General features: G+C 51.4%; 1 protein-coding gene across 2 annotated transcripts; it reads left to right on the top strand.

Moving 5' to 3' along the window:
* The first annotated feature begins 324 nt into the window (after positions 1–324).
* RPRD2 (regulation of nuclear pre-mRNA domain containing 2) lies at positions 325–21,790 on the top strand. 2 transcript variants are annotated; one of them, XM_064475114.1, is made up of 11 exons: positions 326–914; positions 7,165–7,294; positions 9,722–9,822; positions 11,026–11,103; positions 12,990–13,042; positions 13,851–13,977; positions 14,908–15,083; positions 15,741–16,026; positions 16,603–16,872; positions 17,134–17,337; positions 17,990–21,790. In XM_064475114.1, the coding sequence occupies exons 1-11, from the start codon at positions 701–703 to the stop codon at positions 20,725–20,727; spliced, it is 4,377 nt and encodes a 1,458-aa protein (XP_064331184.1). In that variant the 5' UTR covers positions 326–700; the 3' UTR covers positions 20,728–21,790. The 2 variants fall into 2 exon arrangements, with proteins under 2 accessions (XP_064331186.1, XP_064331184.1); XM_064475116.1 differs by lacking the exon at positions 11,026–11,103 and having other exon boundaries at positions 325–914.
* The last annotated feature ends 187 nt before the right edge of the window (positions 21,791–21,977 follow it).

The raw sequence follows: 21,977 nt of genomic DNA, 5'->3' as shown, positions 1-21,977 counted from the left end.
CTGTCTGTGAAGGGAAGGGGGGGACGACCTGCTGTCAAGCGTGTGTTTGAGGGGCTTGTGCGAGCGCAGGCGGCGCTTGGACGAGGAGGCGCCTCCCTCTCCTTTATTTACACCATATACTGTTTATTTCCTTAAAGCCGTAGCTCTTTTCCAGCCCTGGGGTTGTCACCAAGCGCGACAAGCTTCCCCCCCCCACGGCCGGGGGCGGCCGCCATCTTGCACGGAGGGGCTCAAATGGGAGGGGCGCGCGGCGCGGGAGCGGGAGGGAACGGGGGCGGGTCGGCGCGTGCGCGGCGAGGCGGCGGCGCATGCGTGGAGCGGCGCGCCGCGGCGACCCGTGTGAGGGAGCCCGGCACAAAATGGCGGCGGGGGGGCGGGCGCTGCGTGCGGGGGGGGCCGGCCGGTGACCGCGCCGCCGCCGCCGCCGCTCCCAGCCGCCGCCTGGGGCTTAACGGGACGGGCCCTGAGGGAGCGAGACCTGAACGATCGCCCTCGGGGCGGCGCCGTTTGTCCGCCCGCCCGCCTCTCCTCGATCAGGCGTCGGCGGGTTTGCCGTATTCCCCGCCCCGATCGCGGCGGGGCCTCCGCCGCCGCCTCCTCCTGAGGCGCCGCCGTCCGGGTTCCGCCGGGCCGGGAGCGGAACGGGGAACGTCGCTTCGCCGCCCTCCGCGCGGCCCGGCTGGGCGAGAAGGGCGGGAAGATGGCGGCGGGCGGCGGAGGCGGCGGCCGGGCCTCCTCCTCCTCGGCCGCCGCCTCCTCCTCCTCGGCCGGCGCGCTGGAGGCCTCGCTCGATAGGAAGCTGCAGGCAGTGACTAACACGATGGAGTCCATCCAGGGCCTCTCCTCCTGGTGCCTGGAGAACAAGCGACACCACAGCACCATCGTCTACCACTGGATGAAGTGGCTGCGCCGCTGTGAGTGTGTGTGGGGGGGTGCGGCCCAGACGGGGGGGACCGTCCCTTGCTCTCGGGCAGGTGCTTGTCTGCCTCCCCATGGCCTCGTCCCGCTTCCCTCGGTGCATGTCGGGGACAAGAGCCTGGGACAAGGTGTTGTCGGCTGGCACTGGCTGCTTTTGGGGGGTCCGCAGCGGGGCGGGAGATGGGGTGCAGCTTAGGCGGCCGTGATGGAGGTTTTGGACCTGACATCAGGCAGTGGAGCGAAATCGGAGGTTCTCTCGGGCATCTGTCGGTGTTGTGCGGCCCCCGGGCAGGATTTCTGTTTAGCATCAACCTGTCATGCTTAAAAAATAAAAAAACAAACAGAAATTGTGTGGTTGCACCTGAATGGTGGTGCCTTCAACCTCCTGAATCCTGCGTGTGCTCTCCTAAAACGTTATTTTGAGAGATGCTTTCAGCACTGAAGGGCCGAGAGACTGTCGCTGTCCCCTTCTGCGGGCGCAGCAGCCTGTTGTGGGCACAAATAAGTGTTGGATGCCAACGCTCGGATTTGGCGAGCGCCTGCAGGCGACGCAGCGGTGACCCGAGAGTGGGAAAGTTAATGTTTTCACGAGTCTAAACGAGGCGGAGTTATCTCCTCTGTCTCGCTGCCGAGTGAAGGTTTTTGCTTGTTGTCGCAAGAGTTAAAGTAAGCTTTGCAGTGACACGAAGATAATGTTCCCATCCCAAAGCGCCGTTCCGGTTTGTGCTAAACCTTTTGTAAAGTTTGGGATAGTTTGTTTTCTCTATGGAGGCCCTTCTGCAAAATGCAGAGAGCCCTCTTCCCCCAGATTTGATTTAAGCTTTTTCTTGTCCGCACACTGTGTGATTAAAGAGAGCGAGGTAAGAGCCCGAGGGCTGTTCTCTGCTCCGTACCAACCTCCTGGTGAGGAGAAGCTGGCCCTGGTCCCTCCTGCCTTGCTGTTGTTGCCCACCTCTCCTGGAAATCCTGTTCCCTCTGACAGCCCTCATCACCAGGGGGATCCTTGGGGACTGTCCTTGGTTCTCTTTGCCCTCTTGCTCCGAGCATGCCCCCTCTGAACAAAATCCAGCTCTCGTCTCTCCTTGGGATGTGCAGACACCTCTGGATTTGGCATCTCTTGTCACAGCTGCCATTCGGCTCCTCTCTAGGACCTCGGTGACCATCTCACTGTAGGTCAGGCTCAGCACGATGCAGCTCCCCGTTCCCTGCCTGTACCTCAGGGCGGGCCTTCACTTTGCCCGGCCGCTCGCCAGGAGCGCAGAGCCTTTGTGGCAGCGCAACTCCCCCATATTTATCATCCTGCAGCTATCGTCCTGCTGGCATGTGGAGCAGAGGCTCTTCCCTGGACTCCTGCCGCTCCTCCGTGGCTGATGTTTGTCTTTCAGCTCCTGGCCATGGCGGTCGAGCTTCCAGAGAGGCTGCTTTGGCGCTGCCCCTTCCTTCCTTCTCCCTTGCACTCCTCTGTTACTCCTTCCCAAGCTTAAGAGTAATTTAGTTGTTCCCACTTGCAGGGTTCTTGACACTCTGGTCCTGCCCTACTGGCTCAATTCCACCGCTGGGCTCTCGGCTCCTGCCCCTGAGCCCGTGGCACCAGCCTGGACTTTCTGTTTTATTTTGGTACGAGCGCTTTCAAGGCTTTCCATGCTCAGCACTCGCAAGGATCCCCTCTCAACACCCCTCGCATTTGTCCAGGTGCCTCCTTCAGCACCTTATCTGAGGTAGCAGCTAAAACAACCCTTGACAGCACCGTGGTGCTGTTGTGCCCTGACCCCTGATTATTAGGTTACTTCCCGCTTATGTGGGACTTTTTCCCTTTTCCCTTCCTGGTACGCTTCATTCTCTGCCCGAAGGACCTCGCAGCCTCTCTGTGCTCTCACGCAGCGGGAAGTCATGGCCCCAACCAGAAGAGTAATAACAAGAGCAAGTACAGCTTGCTTTTGTGTTCATTTTCCCACATTTAAATATTTTAAGTCTAAAGCTTCTAAGAACGGGCAAAAGCTGCTTTTTCCAGGGAACTCCTTGCGAAGGATGGATGTGGTGGGATCGAGGGCTTTATCTCGACACTCTGCCTGGGTGAAGATGAAGGCACCTGCGTTTAATTGGGGGGAGAAGTGCCTTCCTATCTCTTAGGCACGTGGTCTCTCTTCAGCAACGCCAGCGTTGGGCTGAGGGCAGTTTCTTGCAGGAGTCTCGTAGAAAATGTCAAGTGTGTGTGTGTGTGTGAAAGACTGGCCTTTTTATTCTTCTATAAATCAGAGTAAGTAGGCGTTGGGCTGGCCTGCGGGGCGGTTGGTGCTCCGGCCTCGGGCTCTGAAGGGATTTTGCCTGAGCATTGTGGGTGCTCCTGCCCCAGGGGGTGGTCGGTCCCACATTCTACCATATCTTGACGGATTTTTCTGCGCTTTGCCATTAGATATTTGTTTCAGCTGATGTGAAATGTCCAGTTTAACCAAAGATGCAGCTATTCAGATAAAGAATTTCATCCTTTCAGGAAAAAAAGCAATGAGTGCTGGTGTTTAAATATGTTGCTGTTGGCATGGGCATCTCCCTTCCCTGTCCTGAGCACAAGCTGGTCACAGCTGCAGTTGTTGGCCACGAGCTTCACAACATAAATGTTTCTGCAATAACTGTACCTCTGGCAAGTTTTGTGTATCAAGACCCTTTGTGCAGGAGGGTTGTCTCATTGTCATGTCCATGCGAGCAGCTCTTAAGTGCAAGTTAAACTGGACGTGTTGCCCGGTGGCTGCCTGGAGATGTCGATCAGTGGAGCAGGCGGCTCTCCTGGAGCTGAGCAAAAAGCTGGGGTGGGCTCAGTTATAAAATTTCTTGGTTTTTATCTATATTTCCTCTCTGGTTTAAGCCGAGGCGGTCTAAGAGTAATTAAGAAGCCGTTCACCCGTCACATACAGCCAGTTGCATAATGTGGTTGAAACCCCTTGTACAAAGTGCATCTCAGACCCAAAGGCGCTTAGTTTTCTTCTTGCAGCTTGTCTGTAGCCTAGGAATTGGTCTAGCATGGATTTTTTCCTACTGTGCAGTTTGGGTAAATCTAATTTTATAAAAACTAGTTCTAAATTCAGGAGCTAAATTAATTTTGCCTTGGCTGAGGTCCGCGTGGCGGAGGTGATGGCGCAAGCTGTGCTCCTTCCTTATGGCGTTTGTCTTGAAGTTGGCCCTGGGTTTTTCTGTTGCATTTGAAGGCTCTGTATATGTTGAATCACGTAAGTCAAAGATTTTATGTATCTTCAAGATCTATTTTGTGTTATAAGATCTGAAATCAGCACTCTCTCTGCTGGCAAATAACATTGCTGAGATCAAAAGAGCGACCAGCGGGGGGATTAGCAGTGGAGTGCTGGGTTTAATTAAATCACAGAAAACCCCTTTTGGTGGGATGACAATCCGATACATTATCGAGGCTGGCGTTTTGGGGAGAGCTGGCTCTGATTGTTTCGGGAAGCCAGGTGGGCGCAGCACCGCTCTGGTTGGATTTCCAGCCCTCTGGGCAGAGCGGAGCGCTCCTCGCTCCAACAAACCCTGATCTGCCGCGTAAGCACGTTTAGGGTGAAGGTTGTAAATAACAGTTTCTGGTAACGAATCCTTGGGCTTATTGTGTTTGTTGCTATAAAAGTTGAAGCTGCTTGACACGACAGCTGCTAGAGTAGTGGTGGAGTAGCTTGGTGGGAGCGATGAAAAATACCTTCGGTCCTTCAGTAAAAAAATAGCTGGAAAATATGTGAGGAGCAAAGTTACAGGTGAGAAGCCGGCTGCGGTGCTGGTGGAGGCGGCGGCTGTGCTGTGCCTGGCTCTGGTCTCCCACCTTTGGCTGTGTGTCCTGGTGGTGGCTGCAGGCAGGGGTGGTGGAGGGGCTGGAGCCGTGGGGAGCAGGGACGTCCCAGGGGCTGGCTGCCCACTTGACCCACCACCGGGGTCTCTGCCCCAGGTTTGGGGTTGGACGGTGCTTTTTGCTCACCCTCCGGTCTGCAGTGACGCTTGGAGGGCACCGGCAATGAGCGAAAAGAATCGCTGCCACTTGTGGGGGGGTGGTCATGGAGGCTCTCCGCTTTGTGGCACCCACCTGTTGAGGATTTGACGGTCAAACCAAACTAAGCCTTTGCGTGTACGCTCAACTTTGATTTCCCAAAGAGGCTGCCATCTGTGAAAGGTCTTCGTTTTGAACAAACAGCTTCCTGAGTTATCCCTTAATATCGGTAGGTCAGCGTAGAGCTGGGGTGAGCTTTTAAACCAGGCTCGCTGCATGCCAGGACTCCCATGCTAGGCGGGTGCTGGACCCAGCTCTGCTTGCTTGGTGCCAGTTCCTCGTCCAGGATCGAGCCCTTCCGCAGGAGGGGCGTGCGGGAGCACGTGTGCGAGTTGGGTACAGAGGGGAGTCCCAGAAAGCATCAGCATTTCATGCCTGGCTTCCCATGTGTGAGCCTGCCGTGTCATTTGTGAGCAGGGATTCTCTGCCTTCTTATAAGGCTATTGAATAATTGCATTCAGTATGTTAAAAATGATCTAACCCCGCGCTTCTGTGGCTGCGATCTTCCTTTGATGGGCTCCTCGCCAGAAGCCCGTCAGTGGCCACCGAACCTCTTCTCCGCATCAGAGAGGAGCGTTAGAAAAGAGGGAGGCAATATTTAACAATTACTTTCCAATGAAAGCGTGCGAGCTTATTGTCGGCTGGAAAATACTCATGCAGTGGCTTTTCCTTAGGTGCGGTCTAAGGCGCGAATGAGTTTTGTGAAAATCCTGGCTTTATTTCTGGTTGGCTTTGACAGGAGGCGAGCGCGGAGCTGCCGGAGATTGAGTCGCCGCAGTGGGGTGGTTTGGGGTTATTCTGCAACAGGTCGTGAGTGCAGGAGCGGTGTCGGTAAGGGTGAGCTCCCACCGAGGGCTCTGGGTCAGGAATGATGCAAAGAGCTTCCCGATGGGAAACCTGGAGAGCCGCAAGGTGCAGCCACACCGTGGGAGGAGGCTCTGGGGAGGTGGGGACAACTGGAAAATGAAGCGGGATAGATAATTAAGGGATTTGTAGGTTAAAACTCTGATTACTAATGCAGCTGGGGTACAGCTGGAGGGGGTGTAACGCAGGGAAGGTGGGAGCCTGGTAGAGCTCACGGGCACGTGAAACAAAACGGTCTATTGTCACCATTCCTATATTTAAATCCTCGTGTTGTGTCGTTAAATTAAATGAAGAAGCTAATTAGCATGTGGATGAGCTTACTGCACTACAAGCGCTGGAGAAGAGGTTTGATGAAATAACAAAATTTGGAGCTGAATCTAAGGAAGATCAGAGAGGTGTGTCGTTTGGAGCACGACTGAGGGTGGGAGGTCTGGGTGCAAAGGTTTGTGCCATCTCAGCAGGGACTTTCGGAGGTGTTTTTTGGAGAAATGGATCCCTGCAAGAGAAGGGATGGGGATCCGGGGTCCTTTGTGTGCTGCACAAAAGCTGGTGCCTGGCTGGTGTTTAAATCCCACGTCAGAAAGGGCCGTCCAGGCAACCAGGTTCGAGGAACCAGCAGCGCTTATTAAACGTGTTAATAAACATTGGTTTATTAATAGGAGGCATTTAAAGGGATGTGGAGAAGGACTCTCCCTGTCTGTAGTAAGTGCCCTCTTGGACAGCTATGGACATCAGTACGTGCCTGGCAAAACCTCCCTGATAAAGCTGCCAATCTTAGAGACCATTTTAAGCCATTACAGCTTTTAAAAAGGGAGATTTATACATGATGGTTCTTAAAAAATATTAATAAGTGGCTTCTAAACTATTAAACAGGAGGTTGCACTGAGTCAGTAGCCAAATGGGGTGAAGCTTCAGAGATGGGACCAGGTACATGCTCTGGAACGGTTGGGGTTTTTTCCCCCACAGAAGTTCGTGGCATTTTGTTTGGGCTCTGACCACAGGCACTGCTGCTCTTTCTGGCTGTGCAGTTCCTCTTGCTGCGTGGGTATTGTAGAACTAGCGCGGAGTCAAGGGCTTTTTGCGTCCTTTCGAAGCCAGAGTCGGAGTCGAGGCTTGACGTTACCGAACATGCGGGTTTTGGGAAGATCTGGAAATGATTTGTAAATCCAAGATCTCCTCTCCATCCCCGGTTTTGACCACTGCAGTTGCCCTTGGAAATGTTGATGGAAATGGTGAAACACCCCCACCCCCCCAAAAGCAGGCACTTAAATGTTGTTATCAAAATGCGGCTGATGTGACCATTTCTACTTGACAATGAATCTGAATTTTCTTTTTGTCTTTAGCTGCCTTTCCTCATCGACTGAACCTTTTTTACTTGGCCAACGACGTCATACAGAACTGCAAGAGAAAAAACGCGATTGTCTTTCGTGATACGTTCGCAGAAGTGCTTCCTGAAGCTGCTTCATTAGTGAAGTAAGTAACGATGTGTTTGAAGGTCGAACGTCTCAAAAATGTGAATTTCTGTTCTAACATCTCAAATTCTGTAGAAACATGAGTGAAATTTCAAGGGTTTTGTTTGAATGACTGTGTGGGTTTGAGCCTCTCCACAAGGAGTGCACTAGAGCGGGCGTAGAGTCGGTTTTTAATTTGCGTGGGGGTCTCATTTGAGTAAAATTATCACGTGAAGTGGTGCGACGGGCGGTCTTGCAGCAATACGTGCGTGCCCCGTAGCTCTGCCCTCCTCGTGCTTGTGCCTCTAATCCCTGCCTGGCTTCCACGAGCTTCCCTCTGGCTCCTGTGCTGCCGGACCCATCCACTAAAACGTTATTTCAAGGTAACATGTTCTTAAAGGCTGTTTTTTGTGCTCCACTGGAAATTGGAGAATTGATTTATTAGAGATTTATTAGAGAAACACGGAATGAAAAGATGTTGTGCTGGCACGCGTCCCCGTGGGGTGGTGTTCCCCCACTGCCAGGCAGGTTGCCTCACTGCCCTCCGTTTTGGTTTCCGAATCTTCCTCAAACCAGATGGTCTTTAAGGGACAGGACGTAGTAAAAATACAAAGCAGCTCCTTAGTAGTGAAGGGATGTTGCTGGTTTGTGTGGCTTTGGAAGGGAGTTTGAAGCGGCAGATGGTTGAACGTCGCGTGAGGCTGGGGAAAGGTTAAAGTTGGACTGCTCATTAGCTTATATTTAAATGTAAGTCGCTAGAAGAGACAGTTGAAAATACCATTAATGGATGCCAGCAATGAGGAGGAGGGACAAAAAATTCTGGGAGTATCAGCTACCGAAGCAAAAGGGAGGAGGAAGAGCTACAGCAAGAATTGCAAGTTACCGATCCTTTGACAGCCCCAACAGGCTTTACCAAGCCCAATCCTAGTCCAGACGTTGGTATAGAAAGAATTAAACGGCTAAAGTTCTGTGGACTTGCTGCTTCCATCTTCCAGTGTTTGTGTACCACAGGGGTGTGACTTGGCTACCTTTTATGGATCCCAATGGAAGATTTTTGTCTCTTCCACGTGCGCCTCACTGGCCCTGACAGGTGATGGCATTCTGTCTGTCCCTCCGCGCAGCTCTGCGTGGCCGGGGATGGCAGCGTCTCTCCACAGCAGAATCTCAGTGACCAGCCTTCTCCCAGTCGGTTTAAAAAGCAGTAAAAGTCACCAGAAATTGCTTCGCTCTTTCCTGGAGCACTGGGCTGGAACGCCGATGCAGTGGGGCTCGAAGTTGAGTCAGATGAGGCCTTTAAAAGGCCCTTCCTGACTCAAACGGTCCTGTGAAGCACCCTTCCTTCTACAGCTCTGCCCAGCAGAGCACCCACCACCCAAGGGTGCTGAGCAGCCCCTTTGCTCCGGGCTTGGAGCCGTGCTGCGGTGCCAGCTGCCGCACAGGGAGCAGAGGTGGCAGCTCCACTTTCCAATTACAGTTTATTATTCCAAGCTCGAGTCTTCTGGGGCAGTCGCTTCTGGTTATTGGCAGGGTTCGGGCTCACGTGCTGCCCTCGGAGTGCTAAATTCGGGGCGTGTGAGCTTTAGTTTGGATTGCTTCGCGGGAAGCGCTCTTCGTGTGGGCGATTAGCGGGGTGACGCTGGTCTGGTCGTGAGTTTTTCCTCTCCTATCCCACAGGCTGTCCCTTGCCTCTGCACCCTTGTGTTGACTCGGGCCTCTAGGGAGAAGGCCCTTTGAGAGGCGTTGCTTACAGATGTTCATTGGTCCATATTTTTTCCCTTGAAACAGAAGCCCCTGGACGAGATAACGCTATTTGACACCAGACCATCTCCTTTTCTTTCTTTCTTTGGAGATTCTTACAGATGACGTTGCTGCTAGGCACAGAGGGGATGTGTGATCAGGGCTGAGTGGGAGAGCTCGTCTTCTTGATGAAGTTCAACACCACCGGTGGCCTGCTGGGCAGTCACTGCTCTCTGAAGTAGTTGCTCTTCTCTGCCAAGAGAGTAATGTTTTATTTCTGTCCCCCACTCACCCTGGAATAATCACTTTTTTTCCCAGGGCATCCAGATAGAAATCTGCTTTGGAAGAGCAAAAAGTAACAAAGTTACTTTGGAAGTAAATTTTTTTCCTCATGAAGAAAGGCTTCAGAGAAATCCTGTTGGTGTTCCTACCACTCTGAAACCCTTTAATTTTACCCAAAAAAGGTCCCTGATCCGTTACGAGATGGCAGCGTGTGAATGTTTAACCCCAAGCACGTGGACTTGCTGCCTTGGTCTTGCCAGGACCCCTTGCAGCAGAACAAAAGTCATCACCTGGACAGAGAACCTCCTGGTCTGAAGGGTCTTTTGAAGTTTGGTTTAAATACATAATTATTTACGCTATTATCCATTTTAGAATCAAGAGAAAATACAGCGTGGGGGTAAAGAAAACCCAGTATACTTTTCTTTTTCAGGGATCCATCTGTTTCTAAATCTATCGAAAGGATCTTCAAAATCTGGGAGGACAGAAACGTGTATCCCGAGGAAACCATTTTGGCACTGAAAGAAGCTCTGAGTAAGTTACTTACCCTTCGCGTTTCTTACCTTACGAACTAACGCGTGAGCTTGGTGAGGCTAAAGAAAGCGCCTGGAATTGCTGACTATAACGAGGTTATTGTGCGTATCTGTTCTTGTCGCCTTTGCCCCTCGCGCAGGCTCTAAAGTAGCGAGGTGTTGCACGTGAGCAGCGCTGAATTCACCTGCTTCACGTTTTTTTGTACCTTTCTAAAGACAGCTCTGAATCCTTTCACGTTAGCTGGAATTGTTCCAGCTGAGATTAAGCAGGACATGAAGGTAAAGTGGTCTTACAAGTCCTGAGCACGGTGCCCTGGCTCTGCCTTTGTGGCCCTGGCTCTGCCTTAGAGTCTGTTTTAGCAAAAAGTTGTTTTTACTAATAACGTTTGTGGTGGAGGAAAGAGGCTGGAAGGAAAGCTGGAGGGTGAAGTGTCCTCGAGTACTTACGAAAGAACTCTGCTTAAAAGCTGAAATGGCTAATGTTAACTGGAAACACGAGTAGTCAGCCAAAACCAGAAATTAGCCGATACTCAAATACTTGAAGGAAATTAGTCCACGTTTCTGCTTTACTTGGTTACATCATTAAGAGCTAAAGGTGCTTCAGGAAATCCTCACGTGCGCTTTTGAGAGCCAGTCGTCATCAAGGCAGGAGAAACACGGTGTCTCGGGTTCGGGCTTTGGCACGTGAAAAGGCTTTAGCTGGGTGTTGCATGTTGAGAAGCGAAGTTTACACATACCTCTGAAATCTCTAATTTTGGTAACTTAAAAAACATTTCAGATAACTTGTAAATTAGGTATTGCGGCATTTTCCCGACTTGCATTACTTGCCTGTTGAATGCTGATTTTGTAAAAGCCTAAAAAGCCAAGCGGTATAGTTTTATTTTTAGATGCCTTTGTGTTTTTTTCACTTTTTACTCTGGTCATTACTGTGATTTTTTTTTTTTTTAATTTTTTTTTTTAAACTGTCTCAGTGTAAGGGCAAACAGAAACTTGATTTAAAAATGGAAGACCATCCCACAGGTTGCTGTATTCCTGAGTAACCTTAGGTTCTCTTGGGCATCCAGCAGCTCCACTAAGGAAGTTGGTCTAGGTATTTTAAAACAAATTTCTGTTCACTCTTTTACCGTGCAACCGTATGGCACCAAAACCAGATTCTTAAAGGAATCCCATAATGCCAGACTGCAAAAAATGAAATGTTTTCCAGGTACCACTTTCAAAACTCAGAAGCAGCTGAAAGAAACTCTGAACAAACAACCGAATAAGCCGTGGAAGAAATCGCAAAGTAAGGAAACAATGTGAACTCTCTGAACTAATATAGAAATTGCCTTCTTGAGGAACAGAAGAAAGGCTAGCCCAAACCGGGCAAAGTACCTGGACTAAAACATGACCCAGCATGCGTCTTCCAGGCTTGTAAAGCTTCTTACAGACTAATATGTAAAGCACCAAGGAGTTGTTGCTAGAGAACCACTTTTTAAAGGAATGAAGCATGAAAAAAAAAAAAAAAATCTTTATGAGAGCAGAGGTTATGAACAGTAGAGGAAAGAGCTGGTGGAACTTCTTGGAAACTGGCGTTAGACTATGCAGAGATGGAGAGAAGACAGACAGAACGGTGTACTTTGGCAGCAGGAGGTGGACAGTACCTTCGTGCTCAGGAACACGTCTTCAGCAGCAAACTAGGTGCTAGGATAAAAGAAAACTGGAAGCTGGCAGTGCAGATAATGAACTCTGGCGTCCGACAGTACCGGGAGTGCAGTCTAGCAGGAAATGCATTTATAAATCACCAATCTTACTTAATCTCATTATACACTAAAGCCTTGAATGGTCTGTAAAGCGAGATGGTGGAACGTTAGGTGTAAGACGTGGCGTGTGCCCGCCTGTACAAGTGCTGAGATCAGAAGGTTAACAAAAAGCGTTTGGAAGCATTTATTGCTTGGCTTAACGTCATGCTCTGGTTTTGGCTGGGATAGAGTTAATTTTCTTCCTAGTAGCTGGTGTAGCGCTATGTTTCGGATTTAGGATGAGAATAATGTCGGTAACACACTGATGGTTTAGTTGTTGCTGAGCAGTGCTTACATGAAGTCAAGGAATTTTCAGCTTCTCATGTTCTACCGACTGAGAAGGCTGGAGGTGCCTGAGGAGGAGCTGGGAGGGGGCACAAGCCCACCCTGACTGGCCAAAGGGCTATTCCATACCACACCACAGCACACTCAGTATATAAACGAGGGGAAAGCTGGCTTGGGGACTGCTGCTCGGGGGCCAGCTGGGCATCGGCGGGCGGGCAGGGAGCAACTGCATTGTGCAGCACTTATTTCGTATGTTCTTTTACCATTATTAGTATTATTTTTCCTTTCCCTTCCTATTAAACGGTCCTTATCTCAACCCAGAAATCTTACTTTTTTCCCCCTCCCCCATCCCGCTGCGGGGGGGAGCAGACGAACGGCTGTGTGGTGTTTCAGCCGCCTGCTGGCTTAAACCCCGGCATGTCTCAGGCTGCTTTCCCAAACGAAACTGGGCTATATTCAGCACGGACAAAGGGTTGAGCATTTTTCTCCTTAATAGATGTTTTCTCCCGTTTTGTCCAGAAACCAGTGGATTTAGGGTCACTTGACGGTAGGATTTGTTTCCCCTGCTCTGTTAATAAGATGTCAGAATAGAGGTGTGAGAGTTTTTAAGCTTGAGAGCGTGGTTAGGCCTAGGAAGTACCAAAGGGAGACCCTGTCCGAAGGAAACGCTGGGCTGCGTGTGTCAGCTCTAAGTCCAGCGCTTAGGAAATAACATTGCCTTCCTTGTGGAGAGGGATAAAGTGATCATAAAATCATCATTGTCTTAGATCAGCCCTTGCAGGGACTTGTCTTCCCGACAGTAGGGCTGGAAAAGGTACCACCCAGTAAATTTTTATAGAACGTTAAAAAAAAACATAAAAAGTAATAGTGTAATCTGACCTCAGTCACAGTCTAAGTGCACGTCACCCTGTCCCGTTTAGCTAACGGAAAGCCAGAGCACTGAGGGACATCCGTGCAGAGGGGAAAATGCACTGAGTAACAACAGCCTGCAAGTCTTCCGTTGATTTACGTTAAAATATTTTCTTATTAGGACTGCCTTTTGTGACTTACTTTTAGTCGGGGTGTAGTTCCTTGGTTTCTTTATACTTTTTCTTTATTCCAACAGCATCCACAAACCCGAAAGCTGCTTTGAAATCCAAGATTGTTGCCGAATTCAGAGTAAGTCTGCAAGTGGAAATGTTCTGTTGCACTAACCTCCGTCTCAGGCTGTAGCTTTTGTGTAGCTGACGTCCACCAGCAGCATAAGCTTGATGGGAAGCTCTAGCATTCGGTGTCTTTTTGGAGTATAATGTGTGCTGGACGTTTGAGGTGTGAGTTTTGTTAGGGCTGCCGCCCCTCCTGTGCGTTGTTACAGACAACGAGGCAGCTGGAAGGCGTTCAGAGCAGTGCAGGGGCTCCCCGCGGAAACGCCGGGTTTCATTCGGGGTAACCTCATACGAGAGGGCGGTTTGCCTTCCTGTGAAAGCCCCGGCTCCTACGCTTAGAGGGGGCGGCTGTTACGGAGGGCGCCGCGTGAGGCACGCGGTCAGGATGTCCTGGGGAAGGAGGAGTTTAGGGTGGCTGAGGAGTTGGTGGCAAGAAATTTATCTCAGTTAGGTCCCCCAAAGGAGTGCGGTGTGTTAACAGAACGCATGGGCACTACTAGACTTTAAAAAAAAAAAATAAATAAAAAAAAATAAAGAGAGAGACAATCAAAAAGGCCTGTCCCTACTTTTAACCATCCTAGCCAGGAGACCTGTAGAATTACAGCCCCCCTCGGGCCTGAGCCCCCTGGTCTGTTTGACATGAGGTTAATAACAGAGATTCGCACGGTTCGTTGCTGCGTTTAGCTCTCGTTCGGAAAATGGTCTTGAACTGGAGTGTCGTTTGTCGCTGAAGCAGGTCTGGGCTGCCAGCTCTGCACAGCAGGGTTTCCCTTCCGCAGAATGTGATGAGGGTGCTTTTCTTGTTTGATTTTTTTTTTCAGCCACAGTCCCTCATTGATGAACTGCTATTATATAAACGCTCGGAAGACCAGATAGAACTGAAAGAGAAGCAGCTTTCCACTATGAGAGTGGATGTTTGCAGCACTGAAACACTTAAATGCTTAAAAGGTAAAGACAGCGTATAACGTGCAAAACCCAGCGTAACTGGAGGAGGTGCAAATATGTACCCTACAAGTTCTAGGAGCTCCTTGGTTCTGTTGAGCCTCAGAGTGGAAATTGGACGGTGTTTGATTCAGAATTTCAAAGCGCAGTTAAGAACCACCAAGCAGGAGCCTAAAACCTTTCTTAATTTGAATCTGTTTGTAGAAACCCGCAGGTGTGGCGCTCAAACAAACCAGTGGGAGTGAATCTTCATCACAGAGGAGTGACGAAGATGTATTTTGTAGTATTCAGTCATGCCCTCGTATCTCGTTAAAACATGCACTGCTCTCAATGCACTTAGAACTCCTTCAGTGATTTTGGATTTAAGTTAATGAAGGCATCCATCCACGGCTACGGTTTGGGAATGCCGACTGCGAGTCCGACAGCAGGCAGCGCATATGAGGGATAAATGAACTGAGTTGTGTTAAGCCGTATTAACAGGAAATTTAACTGTAAAACTGCGGGTAGCTCTGGCTGTGCTTGGTAATCCAACACTGCAGTCTTTGAAAATGATCATGCCTGTGGGAACTTGTAGATGTTGTGAGCCCTGATGACCTTGGGAACCCTTGGAATGCGGTAACAAAGGAAAAATAAAACTCAGGATTTTTGTCTGTTCCAAAATTACACTCTCTGGGTGGTTGAAAGAGTAAAAATTTTACACTTCTGTGTCTTGGACTTATTTATCACTAAGAATTAATTGAAAACCAACACATACTGCTAGTCACTTGGCCTCTATTTTTCAGTGGCTACCACTGGATGAACGGGGCGGTCTGGGGAGCGTCCAGCGTGACGCAGCATCCGGTGTCGGAACTCCCCGGTTCCTGCCGTCCAGGACGCGCTTCTGATGTCCCGTCTGGCGGACGGCAGCTTACTTACGTGGTGTTAATCTCCTTGCAGACAAAACAGGAGGAAAGAAGTTCTCCAAGGAGTTTGAAGAAGCAAGTTCAAAGCTGGAAGAGTTTGTAAATGGCTTGGACAAGCAAGTGAAGAATGGCCCCTCTCTCACCGAAGCCCTGGAGAACGCCGGTATATTTTACGAAGCACAGTATAAGGAAGTCAAGGTGGTAGCAAACGTAAGTACGCTCTTCCTCGATCCTCCTCAGGGGGGCTGATGTTCCGCCTGTGTTCGCTAAGCGTCTCGGAGGCTAGAAAACGCGTCCTCTCACTATTCACAAATGGAGAGGTTTGGGGTGGTTTGCAGTACGAACGGTTTCAAAAGGGAGTGGCGTCGGGCAAGAAAAGGAGGCGCTGTAAAAATCCATGGGTCAGAAGCTCGGTCCTTGGATGTTGCTGCAATTTTGTAGCCCCTCTGCGTTTTTAAACAAGGACAAAGTTAGCCTAAGAAATTCTGAATTCTAGAAGCTGCACAAGTTGTGATCAATACACAAACTAGATGACCAAAGAAAGAATTCAGTAAAGTGTTGTAAAAACAACCAACACCCCCCGCCCCGCCCTACCCAAAGAAAAACCCAACCCCAAACAGGTGGGTTATTTGTTAGACGACATTTTTTTCCTTTTTCCTCACTGCAGGGTACAGGTAATCGGTATTATAATAATAAATGATAAACAGTTTTTTAAATTATCTGTTTTTATTTAAAATGAATGTTTGTTATAAGTAACGAACCATAATAAATGGTTTTCTGAGGCCGTGTGCTGCTTTGGTGGGGAAGTGATTGAGGCACGTGCTCTTCCTATAGAAGATACTCAGTCCGATGGCTTTTCTTTCTTAGGCTTATAAAACGTTTGCTAATCGGGTGAGCAATCTAAAGAAAAAGCTAGACCAGTTGAAAGCGACGCTTCCTGATCCAGAGGAGTCTCCTGTCCCTTCTCCGAGTATGGACGCCCCATCTCCGACGGGCTCCGAGTCCCCTTTTCAGGGGATGGGGGAGGAGGATAACTCCCGATCTCCGGTGGTCGGAAGCCGGAAGACAATATCTCCGGAGCCTGTGACAGATAATCGGGACGTGGAAGACATGGAGCTCTCTGACGTGGAGGACGATACGTCTAAAATTATTGGTATGTTCTGTGGGAGGAGCAGAGTAATTGTGTAGGAATTACATCGGGACAAAAAAGCCCTTTCAAGCCTCGTTTCATAGGATTGTTAAGGTTGGAAAAGACCTCTAGGATCACCAAGTCCAACCGTCAACCCGATCCCACCAGGCCTCCTAAACCATGTCCCCAAGTACCACGTCTGCACGTTTTTGGAACACCCCCAGGGATGGTGACTCCCCCACCTCTCTGGGCAGCCTGTGCCAATGCCTGACCACTCTTTCGGTAAAGAAATTTTTTTCCTAATACAGAAATTTTTTCCTAATAGATTTGTTTGGGACGCAGCGGATGCGCAAAGCCCTTGTTGGGCTGCGGTTTGGTGCTGTTGGGTTACGATCTCCTGCCCCTGTCCCCTGACACAAGCAGGGAAGTCCCGATCTAGCTGTGATGGTTCTCATCTCCCAGACCACTCATCGAAATACGTTTTTACATAACCTATGGGAATCAGACCTAACGGTGAGGATCCCATTGAAAATCCCGTGCCCTAAATTCTTCGGGGACAGAGTGACGGTTCTGGTCTTGTTCTTCCCTTCCCTGATGCAGTGGAAGAGAGGAAGGAGAAGCAGGCTGCTCCAGCTTCGGCACCCGCGAAGACCGAAAGCGTCCCCAAAGCGGTGCCGTCTACCGCCGCGGCAGGCACAACTTCGGCGACGGTGACGACGCCTGCCCAGGCTCCTCCGGCTCCTCCGAAGGCGGCGAGCGCGGCGCCCGTCCCTCCGTCGCCGGCGCTTGCCTTGCCCAACTTGGCCAACGTGGACCTGGCAAAGATCAGCTCCATCCTTAGCAGTTTAACTTCTGTCATGAAAAATACAGGTGAGTGCTGAAGCGGTGCTAGCCCAGGTGTTCGGTTAACGGAGTTTTGTAATCTTTTAAAGCTTTAATTGTCTCCAAATAAACACGAATGAGTTACTACTTAAAAGATCTGGCTCGGTCTTCCTGACACACGACTGTCACCTTCCCGAGCCTCTGCTTGCTTAGGCTCTGCCACAGTTGTATCTGCGGAAAACCTGAGGCAAAAAAATAAGCTTCCGTTAACGAAGCAGCGTAGGTGAGCAGTGTGTGCTTCCGTCCTAGGTGTCAGTCCCGCCTCGAGACCTTCCCCGGGAACCCCGACGAGCCCAACAGCTCTAACAAGCGGCCTGAAGACTCCTGTCATGGGGACTCCATCTGCTCCTTCAAATCCATTAGCAAATATTCTCTCCAAAGTTGAAATAACTCCTGAAAGTATTTTGTCTGCTCTCTCCAAAACCCAGACTCAGACTGCACCAGCATTGCAAGGTACCAGAGCGGGCGTTGAGGGCGTGGCTAACGGTGTGTTTGATGGCAGTGGAACGTGCCGCTGCACCTATCCTAAAGCGGGAAATGAAGGGAGAAAAACTTCTTTGGAATGTGTTGCGTCTTTGGCAAATGCAGATGACTTTTTCTCAGGTAGCAGACGTGCTAGGGACCAGTGAGTTTTATTATTCTCTCCATCTTTGTATTTTTGCGATGACCGAAGACTGCTTACCCAGAATGCTCCTGACCGGGCAGGAGACCGAGCGGTCTTTGTGGTTTCCCTGCGCTTCCGAGAGTGATGTTTTTTAGAGCAGAACACTTCCCAGAGGTGCTGCTTCTGCTTCCGCACCTTGCACACATAACCCCGGTCAGCAGTGCCATGTTTTTCACACCTGGCTCAAAGCTGGGATGAAATATTACCTGACTTATTCAGACATAATTTAGATTTATAGATCGCTCTGAGCCTCTGGTGAAAGTTTGCGCCTCGGCGGGTGCTAAAGTCAATATTAATGCAGCAAAATCCACTCATTTTCCTGGCTAAAACGTGAACGATGTCTGCGGTGCAAGTACCGAAACCTTTCCCTCGACAGCAGCTCAGGATGTCTTGCCTCTTGCCTGAATGTCTGACCGCAGCGTTCTTTATTTTGTCTTCCAGGTTTGTCATCCTTACTTCAGAGTGTTGCTGGAAATCCCGTTCAGTCAAGCGAAACTGCGTCACAGAGCACTTCGGCATCGCCGGCCAACACGACTGTTCCTTGTGTGAAGGGGAGGAATATCCCTTCCAATTCTCAGTCCTTTATATCCAAGAGTTTTGGTTATTCTCCAAACTCATCTACCGCTGAGGTTTCCTCAACTTCAGTTAGCAAGACTCCCGTTGGACACACCCCAGGGCTGTCAAGCTCCGGTTTTAAGCCGCCAACCAATTCCCTGGGATTTTCCAGTTCCCACCCTACCAGCCCTTCTTCCCTTTTGCCAACGGAAACCTCACTGGGTCAATCCTCTGATATTTCAAAAGCCAAGCTGGAATCGGAACCCCCTTCTCCGAGCCTGGAGATGAAGATACACAATTTCTTGAAGGGAAATCCCGGCTTCAGCGGTCTGAACTTGAATATTCCCATTCTCAGCAGCTTAGGGTCCAGCATCACGACGGAAAGTCACGCGTCTGACTTCCAGCGCGGTCCTACCAGCACTTCCATGGACAATGTGGATGGGACGCCGGTGCGGGACGAGCGAAGCGGGACGCCCACCCAGGACGAGATGATGGATAAACCGACATCGAGCAACGTTGACACTATTTCCCTGCTGTCAAAAATCATGAGCCCTGGTTCTTCAACTCCCAGCAGCACGAGGTCACCTCTTCAGAGCCGGGATGACGGATATCCCCAAGAACTTTCCAATTCCGTGCACGCCTACCGACCCTTCGGCCTCGGCAGAGAGTCTCCGGCCGGCCTGTACAAGCAGTCTGCGGACAGCATGGAGATCCCCTCCTCTTTAATGGACTCCTCCCAGGAGAAGTTTTACCCGGACACCTCTTTTCAAGAAGATGAAGATTACCGCGACTTCGATTACTCCGGGCCGCCACCATCGGCCATGTTAAACCTGGAGAAGAAGCCCGCCAAATCTATCTTGAAATCAAGTAAACTCTCTGAAGCGGCAGAGTACCAGCCGGTTCTGTCCAGCTACGGTCAAAGATCGCAGGAGTTCGGCGTGAAGTCGTCCTTCCCTCAGTCGATGAGGTCTATTCTTGATCAGAGCGAGAGCTGCGACCCTCTGGCGTCATCTCCGGGGATGTATGGGAGCTACGGCCTCAGGGGGAACGACTCCACCTCGGATGGCTCCCCTTCGCCCAGCAAGAACGAGGTGTTTTTTGCAGCGGACTCCAATCACAACAACTTAGCGAAATCGGTGGTGCACTCCGGCCTCTCGCAGAAGCAATACCCGGACTCGCCCCACTCGATTCCCCACCGCTCGCTTTTCTCTTCTCAAAACGCCCTCTCCAGCCCTGCGGGCAGAGCGCCGGCGGCAAGCGTGGAGAAATCGTTGGGTTCTTCCATTTCCGCCACGTCAACCATCGAGTTCAAGAACATGCTCAAAAACGCCTCCCGTAAACCCTCCGAGGAGAAGCATTTTGGTCAAATTTCCAAAAGCAGCTCCGGCGAGGGGGTGAGTTTGTCCAGCCACAGCACGGCCGGGGCTCCCAAGGGAGAGCCGCAGCCGCAGGAGGAGCACTACCGCATAGAGACGAGGGTCTCCTCGTCCTGCTTGGACTTGCCCGACAGCACCGAGGAGAAAGGGGCCCCCATCGAAACGCTGGGTTACCACAACGCCTCGAGCCGGGGGATGTCGGGAGAGCCCATCCAGACCGTGGAATCCATCCGCGTTCTGGGAAAGGGGAATAGAGGACACGGGCGCGAGGCGAGCCGAGCGGCGGCGGGCTGGTTCGAGATGAGCAGCGGCGGGAGCGCCTTCGATAACGGGCCCTCGGGCACGTCGGAGCTGCCCGGCATGGGCGGCTTCCCGACGCCGTACAAGGAGCACGTGCCGCCCTTCCAGGAGAGCGTCAACAACTTCCGAACAAATAACTTCAGCCCTGCTTTCGAGCACCACATGCCGCCGCCACCGCCGCCAACCCTCGCGCCGCCTCCCATCGAGCACGGGACTCCCTTCCAGCGGGATCCGGTGGGTCCTCCCGCCGGGCCCCCGGCCGCTCCCCCCAAGGACCATGGCAGCCTGTTCCCGAGGGATCACTCGGTCCCTCCCCGCATGCCGTCGGTGGATCACGCCAACCCTTTCTCGAAGGAAACCTCTGCTCCGCTCTCCCTGCCCCACGGCGTCCCCCCGCCTCCCTCCGTGGAGCACGCTGGGGTCCCCTTCCCCACGCCCCCGCCGCCCCCCGTCCCCGGGGAGCACGCCGGCGTCCCCTTCCCCGCCCAGCCGCCGCCGGCCGGGGACCACAGCGCCGTCCCCTTCCCCGCGCCACCCCCCATGCCGGTGGAGCACGGCTCCGGCGCCTTTCCTAAGGAGCACGGTACGATCCACCAAGGGACGATGAAAGAGCATTTCTCCGTGCACGCCGGATCCCGGGAAACGGTCACCCAGCCCCAACAGCGGGACCACGCCGCAGCCCCCCTGTCCCGCACCCGCGAGGCCGTGGGTCTCACCCCTCTCTCCCGGGAGCAGCTGGGGACGGCCCGCGGCCTCGGTCCCCCCGCTCACAGGGACGGTGGGACCCGTGGCGGGGTGCTGGTCAGGACCCCCCGCGCCGACTTCAGGCCGCGAGAGCCCTTTGTGAGCAGAGACCCCTTCCATAGCCTAAAAAGGCCCCGGCCGCCATTTGGGAGGGGATCCCCCTTCTTTGCCCCAAAACGCCCCTTCTTCCCCCCCAGGTACTGAAGCAGACGCCCAGCTCCCGAGCGAAGGCATCCGGACGCTGTAGAGAGCAGCGGAGTAGCGCTTTCACTTGGTTTTTTTTCTATATTTTTTTTCTTCTTTTTTTTTTTTTTTCTTTCCCTCCACAGCCCCATAACCTTCTCCTAAATTAAATATTCTGGGGTTTGTTGGTTGGGGTTTGTTTTTTTTTTCCCCCCATCGTTTATTTCCCAAGCTAGGAAAATGAAAAAAAAAGTTTTAATGAAAAGAAGCATTGCTGTTGAAATAAAACCTCCCAGTAGTAGTTTAAAAAGTTTAAAAAAAAAAAAAAAACCACACAAAAAAAAAGAACTAAAAAACCGAAAGGTGAAGCGTGCTGTTGGGATGACGGGGTTTTTTAACCAATTACCAAATTGCTGCTGCAGGGAGGATGAAGGGTCCGAGTGCTGGCGGTGGCCGAGACACCCCCCCACCCCCACGCACCCCTCCTGTGCCTTCCTCTGCAGCGACGGTCGCCGCTCCCCCTCCCGTGGGCAAAAACCACCACAACAAAAGGCAAAAAGGACAAAAAAGAAATAAAAAAGAGTCCACATAAGGGTGATCTCAGCGGCTGCCGCCTGGACTGTCGGGCTCCCGGCGCCCCGGGAGCGAGGAGGGGTCCCCAGCCTGTCCCCCGTCCCCCCCCACCCGCCTCGGGGACAAAAATCTGTCGTCTGTTGGTTGGTTTTTTGGTTTATTTTGGGATATTTTTTTTGTTGGGTTTTTTTTTTTTTTTTTTTTGCCCCCCTCTCCTCCTCCCCTGGGAACACTGTTGACTTTCTACGTGTGTGTATATAATAATCACTTTTTAATTCCACCTCGGATTGTTTCAAAACGCGCAGACGGAGCCCGCGGAGGGGGCTCGGGGCGCTGCCCCCCGCCCAGGGCCGCCCCGGCGGCTTTTATATGAAGTTGGAATTTTACTTGATTTTTTTTGTTGTTGGTTTTTTTTTTGTTTTTTTTTTTTTTAGTTGTTAGAATCCATCATATATGTTTGATAAAGGTGTAGGGTTAAAATATCTACATAAAAATTACAAAAAAACGAGAAGGTGGCAGATCTTTTCATTTGTGCGCTCGGGGGGGGGGGGGCGGGCTCGGTTACCTCAGCTCTGAGGGGATCCGGGGTGGGGGGAGGCTTCTCCCTCCCGCCCCCCCGCAGCCGTGGGGGCCTCGCACCGAGGCGGGGGTCGGTTAAACGCCCCCGTTCTCCTCCAGACACCGGTGGGGGGCGCTGT

The sequence above is a fragment of the Phalacrocorax carbo genome, chromosome 28, assembly GCF_963921805.1.
Source record: "Phalacrocorax carbo chromosome 28, bPhaCar2.1, whole genome shotgun sequence".
Classification (NCBI taxonomy): Eukaryota; Metazoa; Chordata; class Aves; order Suliformes; family Phalacrocoracidae; genus Phalacrocorax; species Phalacrocorax carbo.
Note: the sequence above shows the minus strand (reverse complement) of the source record. Positions and strands in the feature narration are given on the sequence as shown.

What these genes read in the sequence shown, in the direction of transcription:
- RPRD2 (XM_064475114.1), top strand. Translation starts at nt 701, where the DNA reads ATGGCGGCGGGCGGCGGAGGCGGCGGCCGGGCCTCCTCCTCCTCGGCC. An exon ending in GATGAAGTGGCTGCGCCGCT is followed by an intron (nt 915 to 7,164) that starts GTGAGTGTGTGT and finishes TTTTGTCTTTAG; the next exon opens with CTGCCTTTCCTCATCGACTG. An exon ending in CGATACGTCTAAAATTATTG is followed by an intron (nt 16,027 to 16,602) that starts GTATGTTCTGTG and finishes TCCCTGATGCAG; the next exon opens with TGGAAGAGAGGAAGGAGAAG.